Source organism: Symsagittifera roscoffensis, chromosome 1 (assembly GCF_963678635.1).
Source record: "Symsagittifera roscoffensis chromosome 1, txSymRosc1.1, whole genome shotgun sequence".
Classification (NCBI taxonomy): Eukaryota; Metazoa; Xenacoelomorpha; order Acoela; family Convolutidae; genus Symsagittifera; species Symsagittifera roscoffensis.
In genome coordinates this window covers 44,849,246-44,870,889 of record NC_087062.1, presented here as the reverse complement: position 1 = coordinate 44,870,889, position 21,644 = coordinate 44,849,246, and the positions used below count along the sequence as shown (strand labels likewise).

At 37.5% G+C, this 21,644-nt stretch overlaps 1 protein-coding gene across 1 annotated transcript in view; it reads left to right on the top strand.

Annotated features, from left to right (window-relative positions):
- The first annotated feature begins 3,118 nt into the window (after positions 1-3,118).
- LOC134857499 (cadherin-23-like) overlaps positions 3,119-21,644 on the top strand; it is a 121,666-nt gene continuing 103,140 nt past the window's right edge. The window contains exons 1-10 of the mRNA XM_063873736.1: positions 3,119-3,367; positions 4,082-4,337; positions 4,856-5,079; positions 6,061-6,315; positions 6,614-6,882; positions 17,702-17,867; positions 18,157-18,399; positions 19,406-19,602; positions 20,360-20,554; positions 21,201-21,327. Of these exons, the coding sequence (XP_063729806.1) occupies positions 3,301-3,367; positions 4,082-4,337; positions 4,856-5,079; positions 6,061-6,315; positions 6,614-6,882; positions 17,702-17,867; positions 18,157-18,399; positions 19,406-19,602; positions 20,360-20,554; positions 21,201-21,327 (1,999 nt within the window). The 5' untranslated portion in view covers positions 3,119-3,300. The remainder of the gene's footprint in view (positions 3,368-4,081; positions 4,338-4,855; positions 5,080-6,060; positions 6,316-6,613; positions 6,883-17,701; positions 17,868-18,156; positions 18,400-19,405; positions 19,603-20,359; positions 20,555-21,200; positions 21,328-21,644) is intronic.

Here is a 21,644-nt window from a genome sequence, read left to right as displayed (position 1 = left end):
GTCTAAGCATATGTCAAGCACAGTCGAAACATAAGTCGAGGACAATCGAAATCTAGGTCGAGCACAATCGAAAAAAAATCGAGCAAAGTCGAAACATAAGTCGACCACATTCGAGACGAAAGTCGAGCTTAGTCAAAATATAGGTCGAGGACATTCGAAATATAGGTCGAGCACAGTCGAAAGATAATTTTAGCTAAGTCCAAAAATAGGTCGACCTCATTCGAAACGAAAGTCGAGCACAGTCGAAACAAAAGTCGAGGACGTTCAAAATATAGGTCGAGCACAGTCGAAAAATAGGTCGACCACAGTCTAAGCATAGACTGAGCACAGTCGAAACATAGGTCGACCATATTCGAAACATATGTCGAGGACTTTCGAAATATAGGTCGAGCACAGTCGAAAGATAAGTCGAGCATAGACGAAACATAAGTCGAGCACAGTCTACACCTAGGCCGAGGACTTTCAAAATGTAGGTCGAGCACAGTCGAAAAATAATTCGAGCAAGGTCAGAAAATAAGTCGACCTTAGACTAAGCAAAGTCGAGCACAGTCGAAAGATAGGTCGGGCAGTCGACAAGCAACTCGACCACAGTCCAGGCATAGGTCGAGCACAGTCAAAACATAGGTCGAACAGAGCTGAAAGAAAAGTCGAAGACCGTCGAAAGTTAAGTCGAGCACAGTCGAATTATAGGTAGAGCACAGTCGAAACATAGGTCGAGAACAAACGAAAGATAAGACGAGCAAAATCGAAATATAGGTCGAGCACTATCGAAAGATAATCGAACACAGACGAAACAAAGGTCGAGCACCGTCGAAAGATAATTCGAGCACAGTCGGAACATAGCTCGAGCATAGTTAAAAAATACGCTAAGCACAACAAAAAAATATGTCGAGCACAGTTAAAACATCGGTCGAGCACAGTTAAAACATAAGTCGAGCACAGTCGAAACATAGGTTCTGCACAGTCGGAACAATGCTCGAGCACAATCACAAAATAGGCCGAGCACAATCAAAAAGTAGGTCGAATACAGTCAAAAAATTGGTCGAGCACAGTCAAAACATAGGTCGAGCACAGTCGGTCATAGCTCGAGCCCAGGGGAAAAGTAGATCGAGCACAGTCGAAACTTAGGTCGACGACAGTGAAAAGATGCGTCGAGAGATGAGTCGAAAAAACAAGTCGACCACAGTCTAAGCATAGGTCGAGCACAGTCGAAATATTAGTCGACCAGAGTCGAAGGATAAGTCGAGCAAAGTCCAAAAATAGGTCGACCACAGTCTACGCATAGGTAAAGGTCGGCCACAGTCTTAGCATAGGTCGAGCACAGTCGAAACATAGGTCGATCACAGTGGAAGGATAAGTCGAGCACAGTCGAAACGTAGGTTGAGCACAGTCGAAACATAGGTCGAGAACAGTCGAAGATAAATCGAGCACAATCAAAAAATAGGTCGAGCATAGTCGAAAGATAAGTTGAGCACTGTCAAAGCATAGATCGAATTACGTCGAAAGATAAAATCGAGCACATTCGAAACATAGGTAGAGCCTAGTCGAAATATAGGCCGGGTACAGTCAAAACATAGGTCGAGCACAGTCGAAATAAAGGTCGAATACCGTCGAAAAATAAAATCGAGCACAGTCAAAACATAGCTAGAGCACAGTCGGAACATAGCTCGAGCACAGTCGAAAAATAGGCCGAGCACAGTCAAAAAATAGGTCGAGCACAGTCGAAACAAAGGTCGAGCACAGTCGAAAAATAGGTCGAGCACAGTCGAAAAATTGGTCGAGCACAGCCAAAACATAGGTCGAGCGCAGCCGAAACATAGGTAGAGCACATTCAAAACATCAGTCGAGCACAGTCAAAACATCGGTCGAGCGCAGCCGAAACATAGGTAGAGCACATTCAAAACATCAGTCGAGCACAGTCGAAACAAAGGTCGAGCACAGTCGAAAAATAGGTCGAGCACAGTCGAAAAATTGGTCGAGCACAGCCAAAACATAGGTCGAGCGCAGCCGAAACATAGGTAGAGCACATTCAAAACATCAGTCGAGCACAGTCAAAACATCGGTCGAGCACAGTCAAAACATAGGTCGAGCGCAGTCGAAACATAGGTACAGCACAATCGAGAAGTTAGTTGAGCACAGTCGAAAGATAGGTCGACCACAGTCTAAGTATAGGCCGATTACAGTCGAAACATCGGTTGAGCACAGTCAAAACATCAGTCGAGCACAGTCAAAACATAGGTCGAGCACAGTCGAAATATATTTAACAGTTGAAAAACGGACCTAGAAATGCAATTTTTGTCAGATTTTTTGCTGGCACAACTGAAAAACAGATGGGAAACGATGCACGACAAGATAGGAAAAATTGACAAATGATATATGGGGATACGGGAGTGATCAGAAAACTATCACGTTAATCGGATCAACTGGAGTTTTTTGGCATACTCAAATAACGCTTATGACCAGCTTATATCCTGAAACGTCAAGGCCGGAAAACGTTCAATGAGGAAATTAGGTTTTTTTCTGTAAGCTAACAATAACTTGCACTTGTTTCCTTCTAAACAATCCGACGATTCCGCTGAAAAATTGCCTTGAAAATTTTTCAGAATTGGCTGAAGAATTCTCCTTTTTAGTAGTTGTTACAAGATGTGTTGACAAAACGCGTTTCAAATCGTCGATCTCTTTCGCACCGACGGACATTACTACTAATACTTCCGCTGGTTTCACGTTTTGGGAAAAATGCCTGATTTCTTGATTCCAACCAATTTTCGATGGTGGTATAAAAACAGCCGACGAAGTTGAGTTTCCTGCGCTGCGCATGTGAAAAGACTTGAAGTCATGTAGCTTTAAATTGCTGCATATTCTAGTCTGCGGTTTACTTCTTGGTTAAATTTAGACGGCTACTTCAATTTCATCAGACTCATTTTTTGGCTCCGAGAGCCTCAAATTGAATGTTCACATGACAGACTGCAGTTAAAACGCTACTCTTCTAACATTATGAGATGTAAATCAAGTTACAATGGACTATTTGTGCACTTTTAGCCAAGAGAATCTCGAAAAAAAATTTGTACTATCAGAAACTTATTTGCTTGCGTCAGCAAAATTAACCATGCATCAAAAATACAGTTTTAGTCAGTTAAACAGCAAGCAAATATCATCGAATAGTCGCAAGCAACTATCAAACAAAAGAAAGTGATAAAAAATTGTCTTTCAAATTTACGCAAAGGTATCTACGGGTCTATACATTGTTAATTTACTAAGTTTTTCGCATCAAATTCTGGGAGTTTAGCACTTCTTTCTTTGATGTTGCCCATGGAGGGTTGTTACCTCATTGGGCTAATCTTCTTAATCGGATGGGCGGCGCCACCAGGTAAGATTGAGAATAAATAATCAAAACTTTTTGTTTTGTGAAGCAACGAGCGTGTGAAGGGGCGGTTTAAAGAAAACTTTGTCTTCGACCTTTTTTTTAGATCAACCAATTTGATTTTTTGAGCTCTCCGAAAGAACTATGATGACCCTATTTTTATATGAACAGGCTAAAAATGACATTTTGAGCACTTTCAAAAAAATTGACCAAAAATTGCGTTTTTTCGGCGCGCATTCCTCCCTCAAATTTAGTTATATTGGCGCCAAAGGCCTTTAGAAAATTTGCGAGGTTGGCCATCCAAAAATGGATCTCGTAAAATTATACCAAAGAAAAAAGGGAGGACCCTTTGGAAAAGTTTGGCAAACAGAATTGGGGGAAGGGGGGGGGGGGCGGTTGCGGCACGCTACTGGTTTTGTGTAAATTCCATAGTTTACGAACAGATTGCGAACACAAAACTCATTGCGAAGTCAATTATGTAAAAAATACTATAACTTTTCAAATTTTTATATGCGGTAGCCTTTGAATTCAAGCTCCGGGACTCCGTTGCAATTAAACTTGCTCTCAAAGTGCTTAAAAAGTTCGTCTGTTTGCCGAGTTTTCATCTGCACTTTTTTTTTTACAAAATTCCAAAATCTTCAACGTATAATATCCAAATAGCGATAAAAATTTTAGTAAAAAAACGGCTCCGTGATTTTTATAAAATGATGTTCTGTGCAGTGTCCTCTGGAAGTCTGTCTCTGACGGACCACCCGACAGTCATCACCATTCGGGAGAGTGAGGCGCTGGACACTGACCCGGTGTGGAAGTTCGTGGTCAGAGATGAGGACGATGACCCCTTCACCACCTGTGCACTGAGTGGAACAGATGCTGCCCAGTTCACAGCTACTGTGGATCCCATTTTGGGGTGTCTTGTGACATTCAACGGAGACAAGGACTTCGATGCGGGAGACGAGAAGTTCAAGTTCAACCTGGCGTGAGTGACCTTCATTTTGACTCAGGTTGGGATGTGATGCACTGGTTGATTTTAGGGAGAGCCGGACGCCTTTTTTGAAAATTCGGCACCCTAGTCATTAGAAGGGCACTCAAACAAAAGGGCGCAAAAAGCAAAAAACAGAATCAAAATCTTTACCAACAAAATGGGCCAAAAGAGGTCTTTATAGTATTTTCTAGAGACTCGGAAAACAAATTTTTGAAAAGTTTTGTGCAATTCTGTTGAAATCCTCCTCCATCTAAAAAACTTGATCCATCCCCGATGTAGTGTATCTGTTTCTGTATAAGCTGAATAACTTTTATTTGGTGTTTGAATAATATTTGAGTTATTTTTAGTTGGGCAAAGCATATGACAAAAAGAGAATGATCTTTTTTCTGTGGGTGCAGATACAAACTTTTTTCAGTACGTGTCTTAAAAACTTACTTTTGTGAGGTATTTGAAGTTAATGTTACCAACTCATTATGTGGAAAATGAAATTAAAAAAGTGAATTATTCTATAGTGTCAACACTGGCAACGCCCTTGATAATGGACCAATCAATATCAACGATGTGCTGGTGGCGATAATAGACGAAGACGACGAGCCCCCCTGTTTCACGACAGTCTCCCCTCTCGCAATTATCATCTCTGAAAACACGAAGGCAGGCACTGTGATTGTGAACCCAACTGACGTCGCCTTCTCTGATCCAGACACCTCTGACCAGTACTTGGAGTTCAATCTCGCATGTGAGCTGGGTTATGTAGTGCTATTGATAGAAAAAGATATTTCTGTCAATTAGATCAAAATATTGGCGTCTCAGCACAGGGGCGGATCTAAGATTTTCTCGGGGAGGGGGCTGTATTTTTAAAAAAATTTTGGCCTTTTTTATTGACAAACTGATTTTCTGTGGCGTTCCTTATCACTATCAAGACGCCATATTTTGTAAAGCCGCACGCAGACGAATGTTTGAGAAAACACGCCAAAAAGACAATTTGATGCCATTTTTATAAAGTTTTGACCAAAAATTGCGTTTTTTTCCGCGAGCGCTCCCCCTCAAAATTATTTCATTGACGTTCACTGTCCAAATTGAACCTCTGCAGAAGGGGGCGTCACAATCCCCCACCCCCAAAATCCGCTGCTGTCGCAACATCTATTGATTTTTTAAAGTCCTTTTTGATGTGGTTTGTCAATATTAAACTCAGTCAGGCACTATGTCTAAAATTGAGAACAGCTGCCGGGTTTTATAAATTACTCCCCTCCTACTACAAAATTATAGTATTCGACCTTTTCAGAGGTGGGTATTCGTTAATACTTATAGAGCTCCTATTTGTTATCCAACGCGCCTTTCGAAACTTTGAGGGTCGTTCAGAAAAAATTAAGGTAATAAAACTTGTCAAAATATAGGATGCGCTACTTTGGGCGGTGAGATTATTGTTTTTGGGTATCATGCGTGACTTCAATTTCAGTGAATGTTGTTTCTAGGACAATTTCACGCTTTAAATTAGCGTTGATTGCGCAGAAGGGAATTTTCAGCTCCGTGGTCGCTCTCTGATACTGCAAACTGTAATTAGTGCCGTAGAAACGAAGACAAGTCATTGTTAATTAAAAATATTTTGAAAGGGTCTCAAAAACTTTCTAAGATAGAATGATTCCCTGTTTGTTGTTTTCAGCCGTTGTTTACCTGTTTGTTGTTGAAAAGATAGAATGATGTTGTTTGTTGTGTTCAGCCGATGGTTATAACGAATTCTACCTGCCGACCAAGTTCCTGCCGACAATAGTGAGCCGAAGACAGTTCGACTACGAACTAGTTGCAGATCAGAGTCTCACCATAGACCTGGAGTTGAAGGACGCCAAGGGCAACTCGGCAGCCGGCTGCACCAACCCACTGGCCATTACTGTCACAGTCACTAATGAGAACGACAATGCACCTCTCTGTGACCCGACTGCATTCTACGCCTCACTTGCAGATGGGCGCGCTGCAGGTACGATTAATATCAGTTCTGATTATACATTGGAATTCTCAACCTTTTCACATCAGCTCTGTTCATCTTTGCCATACCAATTTGAGCCCCAAGGCCGTCATTTTTCTTGAAGTCTTTTTTTTTCAAAAAAAAAAATCAAAAACACAATGCGCTTTTTTTGCGCGTTCATCTCGACCATCTGAGGTTTTGCACTCGAATGGATATGAAAATTTTTAAGGTATCTAAACGAAAAAAAATGATTTTCATGTGTTTTTTAATGATTTTTCATATCATGAAACTGAAATCATAACCATTTCAGGTACTTTTGGAGCCCCAATCGCTTGTACAGACCGAGACGACCCCCTTTTTGCACCGGTGTGCTCTCTTGAGAATGCACACGCCACCTTCGGAGTGGACAGTTCCCACACTGGAGCAAACACATACGCGGGGGCCTGTCAGCTGAAGACAGTGAGTGTTCTGAACATCAACAATGCAGACCCCTACGGATACTTCAACTTCGACATACTAGTCAAAGATGGCAACATCAACGGAGTCCAGTTCACAACCACTGTTGCTGTATCTATCAAGGTTAGCCAGTCCTTTATATTTACAGAAACAGACAGCAAGAGTGCCCGGTGACGATTTCTTCAAATCGATTTCAGCTTCTGAGCGTATTCTTATTAAGATTGTTATAATAATTGTTTTATTATTATTATTTCAATTATTCAATTATTTCAAATATTTTAATTATTATGTCAGTTTTTGCGCGTTATAATGTTAAACAAGGGTCAGTGCGTTGAAAAGCATGATTTCAACTTTTGTTCCGTCCACTCTCGAAGAACTAGAAGGAACTATGATGTAGGGTCCGTGTATTTAATTTTTTTCAGCCAATTCTGACTACCTCGAAAAAAAATTCGTAAGGACCAAGTGTATTTTTTTTATAGATCGTGATTCGAATTCTAAAGAACAAATTGCTAAAATTTGTCTCAGTTTCGAGAAATTGCTAAAACTTGTCTCAGTTTTGGAAAATTGTTTTTATAAAACTTTGTGTGATCGGAACACTCTCTGATTTTTGCATGAACAGCGCCTGGCTATCCTTGTTTATTGAAAAAATGGTATTGTGATTTCTGGGTTATTTTTTGTTGATGTTTAGTTTCGTTCCGACTATCGAAGAAGTTACAAAATTAAGTTGATCGCGGCAATTTGTACTCATTAAAATGAAAGTTTCTTATTAATAATTCAGTTTCATAAAAACTGTAGGATACACCAGCAATGATTGTGATTTAGAAAAATGTCTAGTACAACTTTAAACTTCCATTGAATTTGATAGCTTGTTGTTCCGACTTTTGATACGAAAGTAACGGAATATTTGTGCTCGGGGTGGGTTTTTTTTTCTTCAGACAAATTTCGACTTTTTAACTAGCCATTTTTGACGGAATTTTTTAATATCATTCAAAAGGTATTGTTGTCTTGAGCTTAAATTTGAAAAGATATTTCACCCGTGATCATTTTTCGTAACGTTATGAGGGTTTAAATATTGCCATTTTGACCAATTTGGGATAATTAACGAGCGATATAATTCGAGCTATTAACGCGTAAGCGGAGATTTAATCCGTCCTATAAATCGTTCCAAATTGGTTGAATGAAGCTTATTTGCCATAATTGATTTGTTACAAGGAACGAAATCTCTCTTTTTGCACTTAATATGGCAAGTGGGGAGATGATTTTTATTACAAATTTCAAATTTTAGAAAAAAAATTCATTTTATTTTATTTCATTTAGTTTTTTTATTACTGCTGCTCCGTAAACCCTAAAAGGCAGTCGGAACATTCAGGGCTTCGCCCTGATACGAGCAGTCTTGTTATATCTTTGTTGCCGTCTACAAAACTTATCGCCAATATCGGTCGATTGTTTTTATTCCAACTTTCGATACGAAAGTAATTTTCCCACTTTCGATACGAAGTAATTTTTCCCACTTTCGATACGAAAGTAACGGAATATTTGTGCTCGGGGTGGGTTTTTTTTTCTTCAGACAAATTTCGACTTTTTAACTAGCCATTTTTGACGGAATTTTTTAATATCATTCAAAAGGTATTGTTGTCTTGAGCTTAAATTTGAAAAGATATTTCACCCGTGATCATTTTTCGTAACGTTATGAGGGTTTAAATATTGCCATTTTGACCAATTTGGGACAGATAACGCGCGATATATTTCGCGCTATTAACGCGTGAGCGAGATTTAATCCGTCTTAGAAATCGTTCCAAATTGGTTCAAGGAAGATTATATGTCATAATTGATTTGTTAAAAGGAGCAAAATCTATCACTTTGTACTTAATATGGCGTGCGGGAGGATGTTTTCACAAAAAATCTCAAAGTTTTTAGAAAAAAAACTTTAATTTAACTTTATTACATTTAAATTTTCCATGTTATTACTGCTCCATAGATCTTAAGAGGCAGTCGAAACATTCAGGGCTTCGCCCTGATACACGCAGTCTTGTCATTTGTTGGTTTCGACGATTTAAATACAATTTTGTACTAAATATTATTGTATTATCTGTAAAATACTGATGCCTTAAACTTAATTTAGAAAAGTTTCCTTACTTAGTTGATTTACTTTTTCGAAACTTTTATCAATTAATTTGTGAAAAGCGACATGAGGCACGTTTAATCTACTTGAGACACAGGGGTGGATCTAAAAGTCTTTTGAGGGAAGGGGGGCGGATCATCAAAAACGTTTAAAAACGTTAACAAGGTCGACCAAACTGATTTTCTAAGACAATTGCACGCTTTAAATTTGCCAATGATGAGACCCATAAACGTGAGAATTAGTAGGGGCAGTCAAAAGTTTTGCTCTAATACGATCAGTTTTTTTCGTTTTCTGTGTCACAAGAATGGTAGAATATACAACCCACTCTGAAATTTCATGGATAACAATAGATTATTTCATGTTTTCATTCTCAGTATCCTCCAAAATAAAAAAAATGATTAAATCGATTGAAACGGATTACGATTTTTTTTCTTAAATTAGTTTGCAATTTTCAACACAGTGCAGTGTTTTCTCAAATTGGCAGTTTCTTTTGATTTACCCGGCGTTTTATTAGAAAACTGGAAAAATGAGACTTATTTTCGCTTGGAAAATTGAAAATAGGTATATTTTTTTACTTTTTCATTTCACATTTTTAATGTTTTGTTTTCTCTATTCTCTAGTTTTTCTGTTTCTACCTTTAAAGTGTGGGAGGAAGGTTGAGTAGAACGAGATGTGGTCGGGGTGACGAAATTGAGTGTGGCGGAGGGGGTAGGGGGGTCGTGGGAAGGCAATTTGGGGGTGTGGAAGTTGGAGGAAAGGGATACAAGAGAATGAACCTGTTCGTTTGGGTTATAGTTTTGTAGGACGCTGCAAAAACTGGATTTAACATTTCAGATTTGCAAAAATAATCAATTTTCATGGATTTTGGGCCCAAAAAATGATTATATTGCCATAAAAATGGAATATAATCAATCATAATGAATTATAATGAATTTTTGATTTTGAAAAAAAAATTTAAAACCTCCTACGAATCTTTTTTAATGGTTAGAAGGGTTAAAAAATTTATTATGTGGGTTAAGTTTTCTTCCGAATAATCCATAATAATCAAACATTTTCCATGAAAATCTAGAGTGGGGCAGCAAGGGTTGTCGTAAAGGGTTGGGATCCCTCATTTAGTATTTGTTTGTGAGATCAATTTTTTCGACCAGCGCTTAAGTTTTTTTGCACCAATTTATTATTCTAAATTCGACGGGCAGAATGCCCCTAAAAACAATTTTCTGGTTTCAGCGTTTCAAAAAGAACCCAAAACATTCTTTTTTTGCTTGTGTTTTACAAAATTTTACCAGCAGCGCAAATAAAAAAAAATGTCCCTACAGTGATTTGGGAAAGCACGGAAAAACAATTCGGTAAATTGATAAACAAAATTCAACAACGTTTTGATTCTCCCCTCCCCAAAATTCCTGCGAACGCGCTGGATTAACCCGGGTCGAGTCCGCGACTTAACAAAAGACCCAAATTTGGAAATTCCAGACCGGCGCGACTTTATATTAGCAATTCAAGACTTGGCAACTGAAGATCAGCGCGACTGAGAAGAAACCACCGCGAACGGTGCGACTCAAAAAACCGACAAGACCGGCGCGACCTAAGGTAATTGCGCGTTTGGCGCGACTGAAAGTTTCAATTCCAGACCGGAGCGACTGAGAATAAACCGCCGCTACATGCGCGATTGAGCAAAATACCATAAGTCTTTTCTTAAGTCGCGCCGTCGGTCGTATCTTAAGTCGCGCCCTTTCAAACTTTTCTTGAGTAAAGACTCGACATAAAAAAAAATTGACGCCGCGACTTGAGAAAATATTGACAGCGCGACTTAAGAAAATACTGCCGGCGCGACTTGAGAAAAAATTTGAGCGGCGCGACTGAAGAAAAGACTGACGGCGCGACTTAAGAAAAAGCTGACGGCGCGACTTAAGAAAATACTGACGGCGCGACTTAAGAAAAGATTTAAGTGGGGTGACTTAAGAAAAAACTGACGGCGCGATCTACTAAAAGACTTAAGCGAGGCTACCTAAGAAAAGACTGATGGCGCGACTTAAGAAAAGGTTGACGGCGCGAATTTAACACGCAGCGCGACTTGAAAACGATACGCGGCGCGACTCACAAAGCCTTTTCTTAAATCGCGGACCTCGATCAAATGAAATGATGAGCCAGTCATGTGTCAACAATGAAAAATGTAGCATTTTATCTTTAGCATTTTACCCGCCCTCTCTAAAAACTACAAATTAAAACTACAACTAAGTATATTTGTTTCATTCTAATGTTCTAATTCTTTGCAACTTTTGCTCAGAAGTATCCGAGTATACCTTGACACATAAAGTTGCATCACAGCAGTTTGTTTCCAGATATCAATGAAAGTAAAAACTGAGAATTGCTGGATAAAATGAAAGAATACTAAGGAAAACCGAAACACATAAATGCTGGAAACATTTTCTAAATAATCGTCAAAATAATTTAGTTGCAAAAACTAATTAAAAAAAAACAGAATAGCTTTTCGCTTTGTTTTTCTTTTATTTGGACGGCGGAAACTAAGCTTTGAACCACGGGAGGATTTAAAGAGCAGATGCCCTTCTCCCCCTCAGGGATTCGTTCCCGTGTCGACCCAAAATGGTCTCCCCTCTTTGTACTATTTTGAGATATCCATCTTGGGTAACGGACCCTACAAACTTTCTAAGGGCGCCTTTGGCGCCAATAAATAATAATTTTGAGGGGGGAGACTTTAATTTAAAATTGATGATTATTAAGTCACTAAGCATATAAAGGTATACTGGTAAAAACGACAGTATTTGAAAACTAGATGGAAAATTTTCATTCGAGATGGCTCACTTCTTTCAAGCGTGGGTTTATGAGATAAGTTTTCTTTCGAAATTAATAACAAACTTAAAATAAAGTATGAAAATATTTTTAAATCAGTTTCGACAAAAAAAACGTCATTTTGAACATCAAAAACTATCAATTAAACAATCCAAACTTTTAAAATATTCTGCTCCTTTGTCAGGGTAGGATCTAAGATTCTTTCGAGGAACGGCATTTTCAAAACAATTTCAAAAATATTGTTGGTCTTTGTAAAAATTTCTTAGGAAAATGGATGCCGTAAAATAGAACAAGGGAGTACCTTTGGAAGGCGAATGGATCGAATTTCTGACAATTAAATACGCCCCTGCCTGTGCCCATATATTCCAGAGCAGAACTTTTTGACTTGATAAATAACAATTCGGAAAGTTTACCGGAAAACCGTCCAAAATATAAATCTAAAAACCGTAAAAAAGAAGCCGCAATCAAGTTAAAATTCATATCATAGAAAATAAATAGAGAATATACAACAGAAAATAAGGAAAACAACAGCATTACAACGTGAAAAAGTTATAAAATGAAAGTTTATTCTTTCTTTGCATAAGAAGATGTAGAGGGAGATCCCGCCATCAGCAGCGACATCGTTAATAAACATTGGCAGCAGCAACACGCAGACACGAAAAGAACCACAGCAGCTACGAATAGTTTAGGCACGTGGTAGTTTACAATAGGCATGCAGAAGTAGCCATACGGAGGCACTCGGTTTATAGTCTCGGTGATCTGTTCACGTCTCTCGTATCCGACAACTGCGAAGCTGTCATTGAACTTACACAAGCTCCACCCGACTTCAGTTTGAGTTGATATCAGACCCGGCTCAAACTTAGCGGGCTCAGAGCCTCCGATTTCGCTTTGTTTACTGTCCTGAAGTAATTTTTGGAAAAATATTCCGATTGGGTAGTAAGTTTCCTCTTTACTTGTCATTTTATCTTCCAAAGAATTCCAGACTTTGAGAGGAAAAACAATGAAGTTATCGTTCGGTGAATTTTCTGGGTATAGATTGTCCTGCTCCAGAAATCTGGGAACAAAATCTGGCTTCTCGGGGTTTCGTTGAACTTCGGACGTTTCGCGTTTTATTGTCAAAATCCGGTCATCGTAGCTTTGTTCCAAAAGATAGTGCTCGAAGTATTTAAAGTTGTTCGTATTGATTGCAGTTTTTGAATCCAAAATAGCCAAAAATTCAAAATTTTTTGCAATTTCTTTAATTTTTGGGTAAAATTGTTTGATTATTACCGCCCATGGATTGAAAAAGTTCCCGGACTCCACAAAAACTGTGTTTTTATCTTGTTTGTCGATGACGCTGCTCATCTGAATAAAGAGCACACAAGGCGTGAAAGGACGAAGTTGAAATTTGGTTTCGTTTCGGTAATAAAACCCTTCGGTTTTGTGCACCAGAATCACGAAACAAATTGTACTTCGTATCGGTTTATCATTGTCTTTGTCAATAACTTCTGACCAGATAGGCTCCGCTAGCACAGTCACTTTTTCGGCTTCAGGACGCCTGTAGTTCTTTTCGGCTTCAAGTGCAGCTTCGTTGTTTTCTTTGACGTTGTCATGGTGCTCATACTGGTGGACCACGAAGTGCAATAAGAATAAAACGGTTACAATTAGCAGAATGATCACAGGGCGGGTACAAAAACGTTCTGCGTAGATCTTCATCAGTCTTAATGATCGCATACGTTATACATACGATAGATCAAATGGCAAACAAAACACTTTTTCAAATATAACTTACAACACGAAAATGTAACAAAACATCAAGATTAACTTTTTGTAAAAATTATATAAATTGAATTTTTGTATCAGTTTGTTTTAGCTCCAGTGTAACTAACCATAGTTTGATGCATTGTGTGGATAGAGAGCAGTAACAATGCGATCTACCATTAAAAAATATAATAATACTTAGACCAAGACCAGATCGCAGCTTACTTCTGACATGTTTTAGCGCGCTTTAAGTCTAACAAATTTGGCTAATTTTGCATCAGCAACGAAGCGAAGCACGTTTCAGTCTCTCAATCGTAAAAAGCTTTCTCTCTTCTTCTACAGAAAAAACGCAAAACATCAAGTAAATTATGAATAGCAACCAACCAACAAATAAAAAATAGAATTTTCAGACGCAAGAAAAATAAAGCAATGTATTAAAGCGGCCGGTATTTTGGTTTTAAAATAACGATGACAGGAAAGCCTATATATAAATTTCCCTTAAATTGCTTCTTAAACAAAACGTTTCAGGACAACGATTGGCTTTCAATTAAAAATAGGGGATCTTTTTGTTTTACCGTCCGAAATTACCCAACTGTTAAATGAGATTCTCTTGCTAATAATAATTCTTTTTCGCTGGAACTAATTTCAACCATCGGATTCGAGCTTTATGGCCTAAATTTCAAAATTTTTAAGATATCAATTTTGGGCAGTATAACAGAAAAGACTCATCAAAATAAGAAATTGGAGTTTTCTCATGTATCATAAAAAGGAAGTTTTTTTGCCGGCTTTTTACCAATTGATCAGTAACCTGAATGACCCAAACGGCCAAACAAGGAAAACCTTTCGGCTGTTACGTTAGTTTTCAATTAAACCGTAACAGCAGCCGCACAGTGTCTAGTAATCTCTCCCTTCCTTCGATTGATTTAGTGGGATAAATTCCTTATCATTTAAGATTTTACATATTGAGTACAACAGAAAATGATCTACAATAATCGGACATAGATATCGAAACTTTAAGTTTTCAAGCGATGAACGGAACAACTTTTTCCACAATTTTTCTACACCTACAAGAGATTCACGGTTGAAACTTCGACCTGTTACAGATGGAACTGTTTTTCAGATGATAGTCGGGTTAAATACCGTAAAACATGTTTTCAAGGCGCCGTTTGGCCATTTAACCAGAGGGCGCCATAAGAGTATTCTAATTGCAAACAATCCCCATAAACAGAAAGAACAGTTTGAACTGCGAAAACCCTGGAGAAACAGTTTGAAAAAAATTTGAAAAAACTATAAAGATCTCAGCTAGATCCTCACAAAGGTTTCCTTTCACAAGAAAACAAACTAAAACTTTTATTAAAATCTAAAAGTTAGAAGTATGCGTTTTGTTGTGAGAATTCAGCAAATTATACTAGTAAAAACTTAAAATCTGAGTCAACGTTTGTTTTGCAGCTGAGTAGTTTTTGTTCCAAATTTCGAAGAAAGTCACGGAATAATTGTGGTCGCGATGGTTTTGTTTCTCTAAACAAATTTTGAGTTTTCAACTAGCCAGTTTCGATAAAAATTCTTTAACTCATTTGAAAGTTATTGCTGTTTTGAAAACATTTTTTACAAAGCATTTTATCTGTGATCAAATTTCGTAAAGTTATGGGGGTAGAAAACATACCAATTTAGCCAATTTAGGACAATTAACGCGCGATTGTTTCCGTGTTTTTAACCCCTAAGCCAAGATTTAATCTTTCATAGAAATCGTTCCAAAATAAATTGAGGCACGCTGTTTGATGTGTATAAAAATTTTTAATATACAAAATATATCACTTTGTTTTTCACATAGCGTGTGCGGGATAATTTTCAAAAAATCTCAAAAAAAGTTGATGGTTTTTCCTTTTTTTGATATTTTCATAATTTTATTTATAGCAAAGACTAATTCGTCGACCTCAAAATGTAGTCAAAACATTCAAAATTTTGCCCTGATTTGGGCAGTCTTGTTTCTTTTTTTTCCAAGTGAGGAACAACGTATGTGAGGGCCTAGATTAAATCTTTAGTTTTCCAACGAACACTTTTAAGTCCACAAACTCAAACTGCTTCTGCAGTTTACGCTAATTTGTTGCAATAAGATCACTTCTCTGTCGCCCTCTGATTAAATGGCAGAACAAGCTTTGAGAATGTATTTTCACTGTTTTTTATACTACCATCGTCTGAAAAACGGTTCCATCTATCATAGGTCCAAAGTTTCAACCTGTGAACCTTTATTAGTTCAATTATCTTCAATACCGATAAAAACAAAAACGAAAAATTTCAAAAATTAAAACAAAAAATTGTTTTTGAAGCGCGAATGAATCAAAATGATATTAAAAACAGGAAATCATTTAGTTACTTAGGAATAACAAAAAAGTTGTTATGATTTCAGTTTTGTTAATCATGTTTCCATTATCAGGAAAAGTTGAAAACTTTTTGCAGTTTCTTCGATCAAATAAGATAAGTTATCAATAAAAATCAGTTGATACATATATACAAAGTACTTGTGCAACCTATTATTCAATATGGAGCTTTTATCTAAGGTAATTCAACTAAATTTTTCATGAAATAACTGGAGAATGATCTGAAGAGATTATACAGAATAATTTTCGTTGAGCATGTAAAATCGACTTAATAAGATTAGCACAAGAAACAAAGAAAAAATATACATCTGCTAAACTTCAAATTTATGAGTTTGTTTACACAATATTAATATAATGCGAAAAAAGTAAAATATCAAAAGAAAAAAAAACTTGAAAAGTTTAGCGACTGATGCAAATTACAAAACAAAACACTAACTGCAATTTCTTTTTAATACTCAGTTGCGTATTTAACTATGAAATAATTTGGAAGGATGCTACCCAAAAATTGTGCAAAATAGCTTGATGAAAGAACTATCATCTAATTTGATTTTGAACAAGGGAGATCTATTGACCATAAAAAACCAGCTAAGAAATTAAAAATATCACCTCAACTTTTTTTCATAATAATTCCTCTTTTTTTTTACAAAAAGAACGCTCGTTTATTTCGGTAATTTTTGTGCATTTTGCTCAGTACAGAGGAAAATAAGAGTGAGATAATGGAGAAAACATTTCAATATTTGCGCTCAAAGAAGTCTGAGAACGGACCAGAAAGTCTCATGATTACCTTTCAGGCTAATAATTAATGGCTGTTAATGCAGTTTTAAAACAATCGTTACTGGTATACTAGCCTAATAACAGTTTATTATTTAATAGGAAGTTTAAGTGCAAGGAATCTACCTAAAACAAGGCCCATTTGTCGAGTAAGAGTATGTTATTTCATATTTAATCTGGTAAAATTTTTCATAAATGTTCTTCGAAATATACGTATTTAAAAAAAAGTTAGAAGCCTATATTTTTGGTCATTTTGCTTGGTTAGATTATATTGGCAAACGAAATTGACAAATCAAGCAACTTAAATTGAAATGAGGCCATTAAATTAGGTTAAATTACGCTGATTGGATAAGACATCATATCACTCTATATTTAACTTTGGCATGTGGGCAGTAGATAGACCAGTATTTTTTTTATTTTGATGTTTTAGGTTTCAATTTGGCGTTTGTTGAAACAAACTAAAGCCTATGGAGCTTGGATTTGTTGTTTAAAAAAAGCGTTTCAAAAAACGATCCGCAGGTTATTTGGTCTGAATTTTTGTCAAAATAAATCACGATTTCTAAAAAAAATAATAAAAATTCCCGATCATTTAATATTGGATTCAGAGGGTAAAGGGAGCCTCCGTTCACACTCAATAGTTTTTATCTGATTAAGATAATTCTGTAAGCCTAGTTTCGCTTTTCAGTCGTTTCGAAGCTGTAATGCAAATTGCACAGCAAACAAGTTTTTATTATCCAAGCGATTTCGTATTTACCTATTTCCTATTCGATTTGAAACGCGTTGTGAGTATGGAGCTATAAACCCATTGATTATTTCCTCAAAGTTCCGTTTTTAGACGCCTGTATTGGTTCTCAAAGCTCTGCACTAATTTTTCTAAACACTCAGATCTAATGCTGTTCAACACAATTTTGATGGTTATCGTGAATTTGCAAGCAAGTTCTCGAACGTCTTACCCATAGTCTTACAAAAACGATCGAAGACTCCAGAATCATTTAAACTTAGACCATTGCGCCCCTTTTTCACTGCAGATTTAAGAATACACTCTGAACATTTTCTTCGCCCTAAACTTATCATTCACTTGAAATATCCGTAGAAAAAAACCATGAAGTTTGCCCCTTATTAGGTGACCCCAACCAGCAATGGGGCCATATCTCTGACGGACGGCACGTACGGCAACATACGCGAGGATGTTGAGGTGGGATACCGCATCGACACACAGGCAGTGCTGGGATACTCGGACGCCTCAAACAATGAATACCCACACACGTGGACCATGTCAGGCACCGGATGTTAGTGTATCACATTTCAGAAAAATGAATATTTTTTTTTCTGATCTTGGACAGTTTTATTGTTGTTTGTTTCAAGATCAGATTTCACCAAGAAATTTTTGGTAAAAATAAATAATACCCAAATAACTCGGGAGCTACATGACATTGAAAAATTTCTCAATTATTGAGTTTGTTGCATTCCTAAATTAATTAGTAGGAGGAAAGAAAATTTTAGCACCAGAACGTTTATAAGTAATGCTAACATGGCCCAAATGATAAATTTATTTGATAACCATCTACTGTATTCCAGCAAACTACTGGGGAATTGACCCCCTGGAAGGCTACCTGTACAACATCTACCCTCTAGATTTCGAGGACCAGACCTCTTTCGCATTGGAGGTGATAGTGCAAAGAGCTGACGGGAGTGCGACTCCCCCGGCTGCCACTGCAACCATCACTATCAATGTGCTCAATGCCAATGACGAAGTGCCCACTTTCACACTGGCCAAATACAAATTCAAAGATCTCACCACAGCTACTGACACTACGCCAAGTAACACCACTCTTTCCTAGTTCTTCACTTTTCCTTTTGTTCCTGTTCCCACTGCGTTACTCTGGAGGTACTATGGCCTATTTGTCAAGTCTAGTATCATTACATATACCATTAGCCGTGTTTCGGATTCCAGGAGAAAATTTAAAAAAATTACTCAGACGACAAAAAACTAGCTTGATTGTTTTTTTTTTCGATTTTCAGACCAGTCAAGATTTCACTGGTAATTAGTCCTCACTATTCCCTGGTAGGATTGTCTTTTTCGAAACATTTCTTAAAAATGTCTCTGGAATGAGCTCAAATTTTATTGTTTTTCATTTTTCCTTTTTCTGTCTGAGTTAGTTTAATCGTTTCTATGAATTAGAAAAAAACTAAAAGAGGAGCTATTGAATTGTAAAATCAGTCAACTGAATTCAATTCTGCATTGCATACGGGATCCATGATTTGTGATAACGAGTTTTTGATAAAAGTTTTTTTTGTAGTCGGAAAATCTACTGCATTCTTTGTTGCTTGCTCAAGAAGACACCATTCGATAGACAGCAAACTGGCCTTTTTGGTGTTCTCCCAAGATGGGTTTTTTAAAATTTTAATGAGTTCTGCACATAATAATCGAGTCTGTTACCTTAATGAAAACAAAGATACTAAAAGATGAGCTAAAATTAAAGTTTCTTGGGTTTAAAATGAACTCAAACTGAAGTTTCATGCTTCTTATGCTTTGCTTCAGGTTTTTTTTTCTGTTTTTTTTTTCAATATGTTTTTGTTCCCAATTGTTGATCACCCTTTTTTGCATGAAAGGATAAGTATTTGAAATATAATTCCTAGTTGAGGTTTTTTGCTTAAAATGTGCCCGAAATAATCTGGCTCAATATTTGAAGGATTCAATGAAAGCAAATTTTTTTTCTCAGTTTTGTTTCGACTGATTGATTACTGCGTTCGAGGTCACAGATCTTGCTGATAATTTGCCATGAACAACATACGCAACTAAACAAGAATGGCTGCCCACTTTTAGCCTTACCGAAGAGCAAAGTGCTGGTTGAGGGTGCCTTGGCGGGAGACCTGGATACGTTCAGCGTGAATGACGCAGACGGGACCGAGAACCTAGTGGTGTCCATTGAGTCCGTCTACCCTGATGAAGATGTTGACATATTCGCCGTCTCCTGTACTCTCGTGACGCCCTGTGGCCCTGTGGGAACATACAAGATTGAGGTTTGAGTTTTTTTTCCATTCCACCTACAAATTTTACAAAATAATGTAAACAAATCTAGTGTGAGGCGGTTCTACAACTCGTTGCAAACGACAATTGGTCGCAGGCAATAACTTGTAACATATGAAAAAGCGACAATTGTCGCAGAGCAATGTTCCACATTAAATGTGTAACCAATTTGAAATAAATTGATCTAGCAATGCGCGGCAACCATCTCCTCAGTCTGTAAAGTCTGGAAAAATTATTTTACAGTTGCAGCAATCTGAAAATACCTATTTTCGCTCGCGATGGTCTGGAAATTACAAAAGTTTGGTCGCGTTATTTTAGCCCTATAGCTACATCCTCGACCAAATCAGATCCTTCCAGCTCGAATTTACTCAGTTTTCTACGGTGTTCTACAGTCAATTCGTCTAATTCAAGTTGATCTGGTCGCTCCAATTAGTGAACTGCTATCCTGTTTCTCTTGGAGTTTCTGCATTGAAGCAACACTCTCGCTTACGTTCACGCTTGAGCGGGAACATGGAATTTATACTTGCAGTAGCAGTGAAATTTTTAGTTTAGCTCATAGCTTCAATTCCTCGGTAATTTTAATAAAGAAGTTTTCACCCTAATTTAAATTGGCATGGATTTGCTAGCCGCAAAGTATACTTAAAGCTTTGCCTTTTATGGATTGTTTTTGAAAACTTTTGACAATTGCAAAAAAGAAGGCCTGTGAAGAGATGTTTACTGAATAAAATAGTATATTTTATTTTGTACTAGCTGCTGCGAGATGTGGAGTTGGACACTAGTGTGGCGACGAGACTGCTGTCGGACCACTACACAGTGACGATAGCAGTGACAGATGGGAAGTATGTGGTGAGGAGCTACTACTACGTCTCCATCACCCCCCTCAACGACAACACCCCCTCCATCACTGCAGCCCCAAGCGCAGTCAGGATCAGCGAGGCCACTCAGGTACTATCCTGCTTCTACATGACATTCCCCTTTTATCTTCTTCAACATTTTATTGAGTATCTTGAACTAGAAAAGATTTAAAAAAAAGACCAGTGAACTAGAACTGATAAATAGAGATAGAATCAGAAGGAGGAGTAGTTTTTATTAACTGGGGTGCGAATCAAAATGAGCGCTGAAAGTTTCTCCGAGCTTTTCATTTTTAGGTTGTCCGACTTCATTTTCCCATGTTTTCTAAAAAACTAAAAAGTACTCTATTTTATCACAATTTTCAGCACCACAACCAAACTCAAGGAAAGCGAGCCGCAAATTCTAGGGCGAACACCTTTTGGTTGCGAGAGGGTAGAATTCACGAGGGAAGGCATACAAGAACTGTACCTGTTGAATTAAAAAAGAATTGATAAGAAATTTTGATATACCAAACCATGTGTGTTGTGGCTCATTGGTAGTGATAGTGTCCTGATGATTGTTGGTAGTCACACGATTGCTGGCCTCTGGCCTATTGCTTTTGCTGACGATTGCAAACGATTGCACATGAGTAGTCACACGATTGCTGGCCTCTGGCCTATTGTTGGTCAACTAGAAAATATCTGTTTAAACGTGTTTTATCCGAACTGCAAGAAAACTATATATATTTTTTTACTTGCAGGTGGGTAGTTTCCTCACCCAGATGACAGCAACTGATGACGACGGAGTGGTACTGCAGTTTGACTTCAGCAGAGACAGTGTACAGTACACTCTCACAGAAGCAGCTTCTCTCACTCTACCCAGTGTCGGTAAGCGAAAACACCACTTAAGCATCTAATTCAGAAATTGATTTTCTTAATGTTTTAAGTCGACGCTAGAGGGCTCTCCTAAAATGCTTTAAAAAAGCTCCGGCTATTTTTACAAAAATTTCTGCAATGTTTGCACGTTTTTCCCCTTTCTAGCATTTGTGCTGTAGTATGATGTTTTTGTAATAAAAGGTAAGTTTCTCAACACTTAGAACATCATTCAAACAAAATTATTCGAAAATTAGAAACAAACCAGGAAGTTTTGAACTGCTTATTAACAGAAAGATTGCATCAACCGTCAATCTCTTTTCCTCAACACC